Raw genomic sequence first — 14,336 nt, 5'->3', positions numbered from 1 at the left:
CCATGGAGGCACTGCATAAGTTTGTTGTACTGAAGTTATGTCAACACTCTGAAATGCATTGTAAAAACAAGTTTGTCCTGTGTATCCATTCATAATAACATTTGGGGCTATCTGCACTATCAGTGAGTATGTACTTAAACATACCAGAATTTTTTTTAAAAAAAAGACAACTACTTTCTCCTCAACGCATATGTGCAATCAGGACAATTTAAACTTAAAATAACTCATGTTGCATACCGAGTTCATCCACAGAAACAATTAGCTGCAGTCATCACATCCAGGGCAACAGAAGTACAGCAAAGCATTTGGCATTTGTCTTTCAATGTGTACAGTGCAGTGTAAGCTATCATCATTAGTTGCTACCCCCTCTAAGCATGTGTCCAGAATACAACATAGTGCAGTCTCACCGTTAACACTGTGTACCCTAATTTGTCAAAACCACAAAACTTCACTTGTCTGCTCTCCTCCTTTCTTTTGATGGCCTCCACACCCCTTATATTATTTTCACTTTCTCTCATCTGCATAACACGTTCAGCCAACTTTAGAGGACCTATTCATCATTTCTCACATCAAAGATAAAAAAAACCCACCAAAAATCTCTCCTAGTTTATATTCCTCCCCTTTCTTCTCCCACCACCTTCATCTGTACAGCAATACAGCAATTCTTAAGATACGAATATGCACTAGGAGATCTTACTGTACTGAAGAACAAGGGGCAGAGGGGGGACTTTCACCAGAGGTCAACAGAAATCCCAAAAGAGAAAGCAGAAGTCAACTGCAGACATGCACCACATCATGCAATGAAATCAAGCATTCTTCCTTCTTAGCAGTGTTAATAACTATTCCACCTCAAAGAGTACAGCGGACACATTTTGTTAATCCTATTGTTAGCAACTCCGTGCTGGGAGTTTTAAGTCCCACATTGACGTTTCTTTGTCCAACAAATAAACGATTGCCCTATACAGCAAAACTGATCAAAAACCAGGGTCACATTGTTTATAGTGTAATAAACATCTACAAACGCTTACAAAACAGTCTTTACACAGCTGCTTTCACTGAGAAATCCTACTGCTCTAACCACTGTGTTTTACCATCACAAATGCTAAGTCTAAACCCAAAATACACTCTCAAATCTATGATAACCCACATTAAACGCCCAACAGATCATTACACATGAAGACGGATTTATTTCAACACAAAATTCAAGAAAATTTACATTCACAGTAGCAATCCCTCCAGGCAATACTGAAGGACAAGTGTTGCCCGTGACTGCAAAACACTCCGTCTCCAAACGCGTGGGGCAAGGACTAGCAGCTCCACCTCCCTGCTCGGGCGAAGCCGCTGCTCCCACAGACAAAGCTGCAGCACGCAGGGAGAGGAGCGCGGAGCCGCGGCCGCCACGCTCCTCGCTCACCCGAAACGGACGGGCAGCCCGCGACGCCAGCGGCCCCGGGGCGGGCGAGCGCCCCCTGGTGGCGGCGGGGGCTGCTCCTCCAGCCTCGCGCGGGTGGGGGCGAAGCGGCTCCCGAGCAGAGCGGGAGATCCGCCGGCGGGCCCTGCGCGGCAGATGGGCGGGGTGGCCGACCCCGGCAGGGTCGGGAAAGGGATCAGACAGACCGTGGGGCAGCAGAACGAGTAACCGCCGCCATCCCCCGGGAAACGGGGACTCGGTGAAACACGGAAGGACGCTGAAGCGGGAGAGGGCGGGCAGCTCCGCGGAAATATGAGTGCCTGACCAGGGAGAGCAAGCAGATGACCGGGGCAGGAAAGGACGGCGAGCGCTAGCAAGCCGGGTGTCTCGGTGAAGCCAGCCGCCGCAGGGAAAGCTCGGGGCCGGCCGGGTGTCACCAGCACCGCCTCACAGCCTCTGCGTGGCGGGCGCTGCCGCCGCGGCACCCGCTGCTCCGCGCGCCGCTCTGAGGTGACCGAGCGCGATCTCCCGCGGTGCGGTGCCGCGCCACCCCTGCGCTGGCCGCGGTTCCTCGCTCACGCCGCCGGGCCAAGCCACGGGCGGCAACTTCCCGGCCGCAGCTCGCTTGGCGAACGCGCCTCTCGCTCAGCCCGGAGGCGGCCAGCCCCGCAGGCCTGCGCGGAGGCGGGGGGAGGGGGGGACGCGGGGGCGGCGCCGCACCGGCAGCGCTGCCCAGAGGGTGCACTGGCGGCCGTTCGCGCAGACGGGCCCGCAGGAGCGGACAGCGCTGCCGGCGCCTAGGCGCCCGCCGCAGCCCCCCACCCGTGCACGGCGAGGCCCGCACCCTCCCAGCAGCGCCCGCCTGAAAACCGCCACAGCACCTTTACCAGCCCACATGCGGCCATCGCCCCTTTAAGGCTTTTCCCGACGACAGCGCAACGTGCGGAGGGGCGCGGCCGGGTGGGGCGGGTCTCCTTGGAGGCCCCGCCCCCCGGTATAAGAACGGCCGTCCGCGCGCGGCGCAGCAGTGGCCGGGCACTGTCGTGGCTCGGCGCATGCGTGTCGCGTCGGCGGACGCACGGGGACATGCGGAGCTGCGCGACGCTGTCAGGGTGAGTGATGGTCCCTGCGGCGGCACCTCCCGCCGCCCTGCGCCACTCGTTGCCATGGCGGCGAAGGCGCCCCCCCCCACCCCCGGTGCCGCGGCCTGCCGAGGCCGCTCCCGCCCGCCGCACACCTGAGTCGCCCGGCAGGGCTCGACCGCGGCCCGGCGGCGCCCCGGGCCCCGCCAGCGGGGAGAGTAGCAGGGGCCGGAGCCCGCGGAGCGGGGTGGCTGCCGGCAACACCTGCGGGTCACCCGGGCTCATCCGAGCTGCGGCAACACGTATGGCCGGGCCCCTGGCGCGGAGCCGCGGTCCCGGCGCGGCGCGGCCCACGCCAGCGGGCGCGGGGGGTGGCGGCGGGCCGCAGCCCGGGAGGCGCGCCGGGAAGGAGCGGGAGCGCGTTTTCTGCCCTTGTGCTGGCGGGGGGAACCGGGGGCCCAGGCCCGCCGCTGCGTCGCTTACCTGCGGGGTCTGGCGGGGAGATGTCGCGGATGCGATGCCCGCTCAGCCTGCCGCGGTGAGAGTTGCGGTGGGGAGCGCGCCTTCACGGGGATCGGAAGCGCTCGGCCGGCAGAAGTCCCTCTCGGTGGGACCCGCTCGGTGTCAGCGGTGCCCGTAGCCACATTCTTGAAAATCAGCGTGGCATGCCATGCGTTTTCTTCCTGACCCGAAACAGGATCAGTGTTCCCTCGCACTCGTCTCCGAGCTGCTGCTCTTGCTTCTGTGAATAAACAGAGACTGCATTGTGGGCTCAGGCTCTGTGCTTCACACTCTAATTTAGGATGGCTTAATTTAGAATAAACATTTCTTCATGACTTAATACCCCAGTACACGCTTATCCTCGATATTCTAAAATAGCCAGTCTGTAGTGTTTAAATCTGGAGACACCACTGTCCCCTTCGAGTATTTACAGCGCATCTGTCAAGCATGTGTGCCTGGTGTGGACATGCACTGTGTTGGTTACGCAAAGCAAGCTGTCCAGAATGACACTCAGACTTCAGTGGTCTCCTCTGACCAGTGCACACTGACCAAAGACCCTGTGATGTAGTGCTGAAGCAATAAGCAAAAAACTTGTTATGCTTGATCTAAAGATAACAGTACTTAATTATATATTGATAAACTGGATGGGAAAGGTTGTAGGGGCAAGGTCTCTGGTCAGTTTGGGGGTACCTGAAGGTTTGTCATACTGGAATGACAGATGAACAATGCCTCTGCATCACAAACGCATTTGTGAATTGCATTTATAAGCTAGTAAAACTTTAAAAGAGGGAAACAAGCTGCTCAATTCATCCATATTACTTTATACACAAACAGTTTTCTTCCCTTAGCAATTTACCTATATAGGAAAACGTTTTATTTTTTTTTTTTTTTAAATGGAAACCTATCTTTTGAGAGGGGCATATGTTCTTGGTGAAACCCTCTGTCTGCCATCCTCTGCAATACAGGAATTATTTCAGAAGAAAACAATTCCACTTCTCTGTAGTGGAAAACAGAATTAAAACTTATCACAGCATGTCTAACACTATGGTTATGACTCTGAGTCACCTATAAAGGAATTTTTATTTCCTGAATGTAAGCTGGCTATATTCACATTAAAATTTTCAGGAGGGTGAAGTACCATGCCTTAAACATGCATCTGAAATCTGACAAGCAGAGGCAAGGCAATTGTCTCGCTATTTAATTATTAGTTTTCAACTGGCAGTTTACAGGTTCCTCCCAGTCACTGTGTAGGACGGTGAAATGGTAGCCCAAATTTTAACTGAACTTAAACTCCTTGATGAACTGCAGTTCTTTGAATATATTCCACAACATCTGACTATTCTAATCTAAATACATTGTCTGCTATTCAGTTGATTTATGCCCATAATCATCTGGGGTATACCTATAGAATTAATTTTATTTGCGACCTCCTATTATTTGAGCAGCATTTTTATCCATCTTTACTGAGTGATCATAGTCTTAAATTTTCTACCACAGAATGTTCCATTTCTGGTTGGCAGAATGTGTAGAAAAGAAAGCTAAGAATATGCCTCATTTACGTAATAACTGTAAATAATGTCATTCCTATAAATGGAAAAATCAGAGGCCTGTACCTCAGCATGCAACTCCGAGAAATACTGAATTGCACTGCGGAGGTTTGGTGCGTAGTAAATAAAATCAAATTATTTATTAAATTAATAGATTTAAACTAATTTTCTCATAAGGCTTTGTCTGCTAGGTGTGGGTTACTGGGCATTCATACAGTTGCAAAGACAAAAGCACTTAAGAGATGATATGATCACTAGAGAACCAGGATTTTTTTTTTTTTTTTCTTTGAGTATATGGAGTTCTGGAAAGTATACTAATAGATCTTGTTTTTTTAAAGTCCAATTATAAGTCTGAAATACTTAAATATTAAAAGGGGTGACTATCTCAGGTACTTATGTTAAATAGAAAGTCAAAGGAAAAGAGGAAATTACATCACATTGTCAAATAAGGAACAGCTAGCTGGAGTGGATGACTTGTAGAGCAAAAATGTGCCCCTCCTCCTGTGAATTGCTTCTGAGATTTGTTAAAGATATGTGGTGGCAAGGTGAGCAAAAATAGGTTGTGGATTTAAGGTAGCCACATTTCTTCCCCTCCCAAAAGTGGTAGGTAGGTCTTACTTTTTTTTTTTCTTCCCCCATTTCTTACTCAAAGTATGTAAGCTGCTTGTCAAGAGTGTTGCCTTTATAAAATCCATCCAAAATTTGTGCAGGCATTCAAAAATCTGTACAGCAAATTGCTGTATTCCATACCCGTTAAGTGAAACGCTGTAGAGCAGGGTTTGGTCTATTGCGCATACCAGAAAGGTATTCTTTGTTAAGAACCTGACTTGCCTCAAATATTTGGTTGCATTGGGGCAGGAAGAGTGGGGAACAGAGTAACAAGATTCTCCATGTGATCAGTGATAGGTGTTGTCCTAAAATATATACTAAGGCTTCTTAGTTTCTAAATAGAGTATTACTGTTGCTATAACACAAATATTTAGTGATATGTATCCCTCTGAAAACTGTGTATTTGGGATGTTTTATGTAACTCAACTTTGTCTCACAAAAATTTTCTGATGTGTTCCTATATACATTCCTCACTGTTTATGAATACATTTGACCATTTTCAGCTTACACATATCCATCCTATTATTTGTCACTTATCAGTTCAAGTCTGAAGGTATATTTGGCCTTGTAAAAAAAAAATATCTCTCTCATCCTCAATATTTAGAATAATTCATATTTGTTAACACGAGCAGTCATGAATGATTAAAAAGTATCTCCTTTGCACATTACCTTGCCTTACAGTGGATGGTGTTGATAGCTTCTTAATGCACTGACAAGCCTTTGAATTGTCTTGGCTTGTATCCGCCCAGTAGTAATTACCAGCTATAGTTTTAGTTTGACCTAACTCAGTTTCTTTTGAGTAACACTAAAACTGTAACATTTTCAAAAGTGCTCACAGTGCTTCGATCTTTCTCAGTGCCATAATCTATGCATAACTAGGCCAGACAAGCAGAGTAACTGGAAACCCATTCCATGCAAATGAGCAAACAACTGTGAGATCCAGAATGCTTCATTACTGCATAGTATCCATTTTCTTTAGCAAATGCAGTTTGAGTTTATTTATGGTTAAGTTTAGAACTTTCAGTCTTTGAGGCGGCAGAATTGGGCCAACAGAGTGGAAACTGTTGGTGTTTATATTGTTAGAACTTTTGTAAATTTTTTTAAAGTCAATTATTAAAAAATAGTAGTCTCATGAAATATGTACTGCTCAGCTTTAGTAAAAGCACACTGTATAAAATAGTTTGTACTCCTCAATTACATGTCTTCGTAGCCCCCTCTAAGATACTGTTTCTTCAAACAAGATTATGTATGTTTTAAAATATAAGTATGAGCTCTCTAGACTCCGCTAAAAAAGTAACCACGTTATTCAGTGAGCATGCCTTACCTCTCTTGGTACTCCCAGCTTAAGGCATAGAGGACAGTTTCATAACTATCCATTCACAACTCCCCAGTGAAATGTCGAGGCAAGTCACCTTCTGTGAATTCACAAAGAGGTTATTGTTAGAAGAAAGCAAGTTGTATGGCTGCAAAATTAGTCTGTGCTTTATTTTTAAAAAATAGATTTGATTGAAACAAGTGAAAATTACCTTTTCCTAGCATATGTAAATATTTAAGTCCATTTCAGCAGTTGAGTTTAGCATTCCAGAGGTATTTCAGAGAGGCAATTGTGCAACTATCAGTCCTGAGAGCTTAGATTTAGACAGCATTCAGAAAGCTGACACAGTACTAGCAATGGTTTTGGCATGGGATCTGATGGAGGTTGGGCTTCTTAACTAGCCCTGTGAGGGTTGTATGTTATCATAGCAAGAACATTACATGTGCTCTCAAACTACAGCAATGCTGCTGTCACACACACACACCACCACACCACCCACCCCCCCCCATTTCATTTTTTTTATATCATAATCAATGTCTCGGTCATGGTGTTGTCAGATCTTGTATGCACGCTGAGGTGGAGTACTATTATTTGCTGACTAATCAGTGTTCTGTATCAGTGATTTTTCAACTTGTGACTTGCATTTGACTTCAAAAAATACTAAAATGGAAGGGCAAACTCCTTCATATGTATTAGCCTTAAGTTCACTAATTCATTCACCTTCATCTCTTTTGCAGATTCATTTCTAATAGGATAGGATCTGTGAGGCACAAAAAAAATCACTGCTTAATACAGTGTGAACTGATGTGATGTTTTATTTGCAAATTGTGTTAATAGAAAGTAATTTTAGAATTGGTGTTACACTTGTACTGTGCTGCTTAAGTCGCTTTGACAAAAGGATTTCTCCAGTCTTCTGTTATCCCCACAGACAATAGTTCTGCTTGCACTTACAGAACTGGAAGGAAGAACTGCTGTTACAGAATCACTAGATATTTTAAACTCATTTGTTAATCAGAACTATGTTACTGCTTTCTGGGGCTGTATGTTTATATTTAACTTTACTATGAAAATCTGCAGTTCCCATTATTGGGAAGAGTCCAGCTTGACTGTGTAATGCAAAAATTGCCAGGGTCAAGTTAGCTTTTAAGGACATTGTCTGAAAAGGCAGAACATAGTCTTTAATAAAACTGGGAAGGCTGAAGAAGTGAGTAGGACTAAGACTAATGCTCTGTTTCAGGAAACAGAACACTGAGTTTGGCCCTTGTTCATTTTTATTAAAGCTAATAGCCTCCTGTCTAGAGTTCTTCTGAAATGCCTGGCTAAAATGCACTGGATATCAGGTAGTGAATAAAAAAAATCCCACTTTAGTTTACATAAGGGTGATTACTGGTAGTTATGATCGAGACAACCATCACACTCTTGAAGAGAATGTGATTAGGTCTTGCACATTATAAACATACAAGTCAGAAGCTATTTTGCATATACTGTTTGCTTGGATGATCAATACTGGACCTGATTCAAATTTGGAAAAGCACAGCAGAGTTGTTCTTTCTCAAACGATTGCTTATAAAAGGCAAATGGTATTAGATTGCAAATTAATCCCGGGGCACCTGGATTACAGCCCTGTTTAGGAGTCTGCCTATCCCCCATGTTGCAAATAAGTATAATGGATTTTTTTTCTTAAAGGAAAAGGAAGATTACACATGCTCATTTTTGAACAGATTTACCATAAGTATAAGCTATGCCTTGTTTCTCTATCTCATTTTCTTGCAGTACCAATACTGTGAAGGGGGTTTTCTTGACGTGTATACTGCACTGATGTAGCTGGCCCTCAGCTGTTGGTTGACTTTTCTTTAGATGGAATTTTTTCTTTCAGGGGAGGGGGAAGGAAGGTCATGTTAAGAAACTGGTCGTGTTATTGATTCTCAAAGGTGACACAAAATTATCTGGTTTGGGTGGGGGGTTTTGGTGGTTTTTGTTATGTTTTTTGTTTAACAGCCATATAACATCATGTAGTACTTCCTGAATTTAGGATGTTTGTGTAGATGAAGCACAGACCCAGAGAATTTCTCTGTTTATAATCTTGGACTTTATTTCTCCTGCCTTCAGAATGTTGCCTACTTTTACACCCTGTGTCTCTTCTCTTCCCTCCCTCCCCCTCCATAATCCATTCTGATTTTCCTAAACAAAACCCTGTGACTCAGCTTGTTCCTTAGACTATGATCACTTATTCAAAAGCAATCGCCAACACATTTTTTCAGTTGTAAATGTGCCAGATAAAGCATTGTTCATGCATTCAAAATAAATCTGAATACAGCAGGAGAGTAAGATGAGATTATTTCAAATCACTAGATTTCCCATTTGTTTGAAATAGCCAAAAGTTTTAGACTGCTCTAAAGTACCTTAATGCTTAAGTTTGTTAATAATAGACTTCTTTATATAAAAGAAGTTTTTGAATTCTGATTTAAGTAGTCTTCTGTTTATTGGCGCAAAGGCCATTTGTTAGGCTATTGAAGGTAATACTTAAAACCAGAATAGGCTGTTATATGTTGTCTATACTGGAAACCATATACTCATTAGCAAAAAGATACACCTAAAGATACATGTCTACTAGATAGTTAAAGAGATTGTTCTGGAAAACTTCCTTTGCCTGAATAATTAGCAGTTTATGTACAAGAACTGAAGTTGTTGATGCACAGGTGCCATATATCAATAACTTTACTAAGCATATTTTTCTTTTTTTTCTCTCCAGTTTAATTCTGTAAGAGAACTTACCTATTTTGTACTTTAGTTTTGCAGTCAGACAAAGTAACAAGTTTGGTAAAGTTTTCCTCATGGCAAGTATTAGGACAGAAGGCCTTTCTACAGAGCTATTTAATTCCTTGAAATACTGACATTTCAGATGAGATGAACTCTTCAGGTTTGCATTTCTGATATTTATATCCTTTCTTTCAAAGGGAATGAAAACTGCAGGAAACCTGTTGAGGACTGGATTTCTAGGGCCATAAGACATAACCTGAGAGCAGTATAGAATGTCAACTGCAGGAGTTGCTGCTCAGGAGATGAGAGTCCCATTAAAAACTGGATTTCTTCACACTGGTCAAGGCATGGGGAGTCTGAAAACCTGCTGGGGTAGCCACACTGGATTTGAAAAGTGAGTAAGGCTAGAATTTAATCTATTGCATCTTGAACTATATGAGATGAGCATTAAGAATACTTGTACCAGTACCAGCCTATGGTTTATTTACAGCGAAGGCTTTTTTTTTTTTTTTAGTACTTTCTTTAATGTGGACCCTATAGCAATGGCATATAATTTGAATCCCTCAACAGAGCAACATTTACCATCCATTGGTAAGTATAAAGACTAACCCACTTATATTTAGGTAGTGTAATGGATTTGTCTTGGAAAAAAAAAAAAAAAGTCTTCACCAAGACAGTAAATTCTTTCTCATTCTGGATATAAGGCTGCCCTCTGGTGACAGAATGGAAACATTTCAAGAAAATACTACTATTCAAGCCCAACAGCAACAAAAAACTAAACATGATCAAGTTAAACAAAAACCCTTTTCCTTGTACTTGGAGGCCTCCAAGTTGCCATTACACTTCTGACAGAAAAGCCATTTAGTAAAATAGCACTTGTTCTGTCATAATCCTTTGCTGGAATCTTCATAGCTATAGCTCTGCGCTGTTGCTTATGCTTGAAGTCTCTTGAGCTACCTCATTTAACTGGAGCACTGGCCTAAACAAACAAGGTAATCAGCTGCTCTCTTAACTAAACACATAAATCCACAACCAAAAAAGAGCTATAAACAGCTACATTTTGCTACTGGAGTCATTAAGCAGACATTACTTATTGTTGCATTAGAAGGAATTAAATAGTTAAATATGCAGTGACAAAGTCATGCACTAGACTGTTACTCAGAAAAGCATTTCTAAGACTTTCTCATCTTTTCAGGGCATTCTTCCAGCCATGCTTCTACGAATGACCACAGCTTTGCTGAAAGTTGCATCCAAGTCCCATCTCAGAAATCCAGTTCACCTGTAAGTCCCAAAAATGAACAGCTGATATCAAGATATGAAGACCATCTTGTTCCTGGCTTTAGTAAACTGTCACTAACCATGGACTGTGTTTCTGATGAAACACCTCCTCACATGCCAATAAAAAGTGGGCAAATTCAATTTCTGTCTGCATCTTCCAATGACCGTAGCTCCAGGCCACTACCCCCTCTGCCTATTTCTGAAGACCTTACTCCAGATGAGGTTGACAGAGAGGTGGAATTCCTGACTGGTTCAGATACTGACTTCTTGTTGGAGGATTATGAACTTCCTCCTTTTAAATCCAGTGCTCCAAGCCGGCGGAGCTTTAGGGGCTGTGGACGAATCAACTATGCATACTTTGATACTCCAACAGGACCAAAACCAGAAGATGCCAACCCTACACAAAGCCTAAGTGGATACATATCCAGTATTTATCCTCCTCCACAGCAGCTGCATCGACGCTTGCGAAGGTCCCATTCTGGGCCAGCTGGATCTCTTAATAAACCAATAGTAAGACTATCTGGACACTTAAACAGGTCTTCTCCAAACTCTGATGAAGATAAACCAGAGATTCCACCAAGGGTTCCCATACCCCCAAGGGCTCTCAAACCGGATTACAGAAGGTGGTCAGCAGAAGTTGCTTCTAGTGCATACAGTGATGAAGACAGGCCTCCAAAAGTGCCCCCAAGAGAACCTTTGTCACGCAGCAATTCCCGTACACCAAGTCCCAAAAGCCTGCCATCGTACCTCAATGGGGTTATGCCTCCCACCCAGAGTTTTGCACCTGATCCTAAGTATGTCAGCAGCAAAGCTCTACAAAGACAAAATAGTGAAGGATCTTCCAACAGGGTCCCTTGCATTCTTCCAATTATTGAAAATGGTAAGAAAGCCAGTTCAACGCACTACTATCTGCTGCCTGAAAGGCCTCCATATTTGGATAAGTATGAGAAATTCTTCAGAGAAGCAGAAGAAAGTAGCTCTAACACAGAGGTTCAGTCCTGGTCTGGTGACTGCACAGCCACTTCAGCCCCAGCAAAACTGGACACAAAACCTAGAGTGGATATAGCTGGTCATCTGAAACGAAAACACCTGTCTTATGTGGTTTCTCCGTAGTCTGTGGGACCACAGTCTCAGTTCAGTTGTTCAGGATGGAGCTGAGATTTATCATGCTACAAGGTTCTTAAGGTTCTCAGATAATGAAGTAGGACCAGTTTGTCCTCTGAGAACTGGAAAGTGGATGGTAAAGTCCTCTTATGCTGCATATCTCTGATATGTTTCTTAAGACTGTTTTTTGTCTCTGTATGTATAGCTGAAAACCTACACAGGTTCCATGGAAACATACAGAGGGACAGTAGTCACAGTCGGCCAGTTATATGCTACCTAGATGAACGTATTTGGTAGTCACTTTATCAAAAAAAAGAAAATAAATCTAGCTTTGCTTACGAGTCACTTCTAAAGCTGACAGAGCAGATGATACAGTACAGTTTTTACATCAGGCATTTCCAAAGTTTCTTTCACACAGTAAATATGTTGAGAACAGACTCTATCCTCTTTAACTAGGCTATACCAACCTGCTAATAAGGTAACTGCAGGATCTGATATCCACATCAAGACTTGCCAAGCATATTGGAAGTGCGTTTCGGATGATTAATCTATTTTACAACTTAATTTGACACTAATAGACTTTTAAAGTGAGTTAGGTTTTGTGATTTCTTTCAGTTGCTAGACACACTTGGCTCTGTTTTGCAGTTTTTCCTCGGAGAGACTTGGACCAGCTATTGCTAAGCCTCTGCTGCTGCTCTTTTCCTGCTGGGTCCGAGAAACACATGAAAGTGTCTTGAAAGCAGCAGAGGATATGAGCAGCTATACAATTGCTATTAGGTAGGCAGTAACAACTATGTGCTCACTTAGCATCTGAAATTCTGACTGTATTAAATACAGAAACACAGCACAAGCTGGTCTTGTGTTTTGGTTTCTGTTCAGTATTTTAAGAGAGGAGGAGGGTATGAGGAAAAAACACAATTCCATTTATGAACAGTGTCAGTCCCATCTCTTGCTGCTTCAGATGCTGCTTCTTGCTGTTTAATTTTTCCTCATAGTGCCTCTGCAATCCACTAAAGTTCACTGAGGTGCCACACTTGTGCATTAGCAGTTTCTCATGCTCATTTTGATTACATTTATCCTCTTACAGATAAGCACAAGAGAAAGGGTGCTCGTTAACGGAGGTACAGAAGATGAGTATGTTCCTCCTAACAGAAATAAACAAGCTGTTTACAGTTTAAACTGCTGAATGAGATGTTTGAGCTATTTTAAAGCTTACTTTTTATTTGTTTTAGTACAAACTAAATGAAGGTGAAATACATGCTATAGAAATGCACTGATATTTCTGCATCGTGTACAGTATTGAATAAAAAATAATTCACTTTTTATTTTGAATATTGTCATGTCTTGAGTTTAATAAAGTTATGAAATACTTATTTATGATACATTTTGGTTTTTGCTTTATTGAATAGTGTTTTCAATTGTGCATTTCTGCATTTACTGGAAAGTTCAAGGTGAATAATGTTAAGTATGCAGCAAATGTTGAATTCAGCTTGCATTTAATTAAAATCAAGATTTCTGCAGAAGTATTCAGTAACTTAAATTGCACAGCCTTAATTTCAATTTCTCCTTACTACCTGATAGCATGGTGTCTTTAGTTTTGTGCTGGCAATAAAACATCCTGTAAGATTAAGTTATTTGGCCTATCATTATTAATAACCTTTGTTACTTTAGAGTCACCCATAGCATGCTAAGCACCGTCATACAAAAAAGAGAGGGCAGCAGTGTTTCTGCTTCAATTTCTCACCTGTTAAAAAAGAACTAAATTGAACGTTAAGGGTGACTGAAAAGGGCAACTCATATTTTGAGGATAAAAAAAGGTGGAGCATAGCATGGTAATTTTTTTTTCCTTCTCAAGAGGAGAAAGAAATTGCAAATACTCATCACGAAGAAAGTATATTTAACTGTAGTATGTGAGCTATGGGTAAGGTTACTGAAGATATGAAGCATCACATAACTTTGTTCTTTTAGTCGTGTATGCAGATAAATACTTACCTTGATCTGGCAGTCTGAAGTCTTCACATTTTCAGTGAATGAGCTTATTTTGGGATAAGGCAAGTTACCATCCTTGGAATTATACTCTATGGAAAACATCTCAGATGTAGTTTTTCAGTAATGCTTAATTACTTGGCTTTTATAGTTGGGGAGATTACTAAACTTCATTTATGTAGGTGCTTAAAAAACCTACTCCTGTGCCATAACACTGGTAAGAACCCATGCAGATTGGCCTCCAAAATATAAACAAGTTATCTAATCCTGTGCAAGACTGTTGACTATAATATTCATTCTACTGAAAGCTCTGCTTCCCCTCCACTCCCTAGATTTTTTTAAGATGGAAGAAGTCAAATTGGTACTTGCCACCTTCCCCTTTTATCTGAGCAGCTTTAACCCTAGGACCCTGAAAGAACATACCTTCTCAGTTACACAATCACTGCTGCAGCAAACAGATCAACACTGCCAAGACGCAGCTCGTTCCTTGTCAATAGTGAGACTTCATACAGACTTGGTAGTTGTCATTTCAGTAGAACACAGTCTAAAACCAAGCAACTGCCCTGCAAATCTCTTCTAGTTTTTGCCTCTGGGTCCCACTCCATTCCTGATACTTGGCACCCCTGGTTTTAGCCTAGGTTCATTGTATGCACTGCTCCCCTTACCTGAAAGTGCTTGAATTCCCAAAGACCTCATCTCAGTTCTGCCCTTAACAGCATTTACTCTCAAATTAGGAGGAAAGC

The 14,336-nt window shown here is 42.9% G+C and overlaps 2 protein-coding genes across 4 annotated transcripts in view; one reads left to right on the top strand and one right to left on the bottom strand.

The window, feature by feature from the left end:
* SLC45A1 (solute carrier family 45 member 1) overlaps positions 1-3,017 on the bottom strand; it is a 73,285-nt gene extending 70,268 nt beyond the window's left edge. Inside the window, exon 1 of the mRNA XM_032993252.2 lies at positions 2,977-3,017. The gene's annotated coding sequence lies outside the window, so the exon portion shown is untranslated. The remainder of the gene's footprint in view (positions 1-2,976) is intronic.
* ERRFI1 (ERBB receptor feedback inhibitor 1) lies at positions 1,178-13,237 on the top strand. 3 transcript variants are annotated; one of them, XM_042794119.1, is made up of 4 exons: positions 1,178-1,921; positions 9,423-9,619; positions 9,740-9,816; positions 10,421-13,237. In XM_042794119.1, exons 2-4 carry the CDS (start codon positions 9,498-9,500, stop codon positions 11,614-11,616), a joined length of 1,395 nt encoding a protein of 464 aa, XP_042650053.1. In that variant the 5' UTR covers positions 1,178-1,921; positions 9,423-9,497; the 3' UTR covers positions 11,617-13,237. The 3 variants fall into 3 exon arrangements, with proteins under 3 accessions (XP_042650053.1, XP_032849146.1, XP_032849148.1); XM_032993255.2 differs by having other exon boundaries at positions 1,178-2,523; XM_032993257.2 differs by lacking the exon at positions 1,178-1,921 and adding an exon at positions 3,001-3,031.
* The last annotated feature ends 1,099 nt before the right edge of the window (positions 13,238-14,336 follow it).

Source organism: Tyto alba, unplaced genomic scaffold, assembly GCF_018691265.1.
Source record: "Tyto alba isolate M040663 unplaced genomic scaffold, T.alba_DEE_v4.0 Super-Scaffold_20000042, whole genome shotgun sequence".
Lineage (NCBI taxonomy): Eukaryota > Metazoa > Chordata > Aves > Strigiformes > Tytonidae > Tyto > Tyto alba.
The sequence above is the reverse complement of the archived record's forward strand: the minus strand, read 5'-3'. Positions and strand labels throughout refer to the sequence as shown.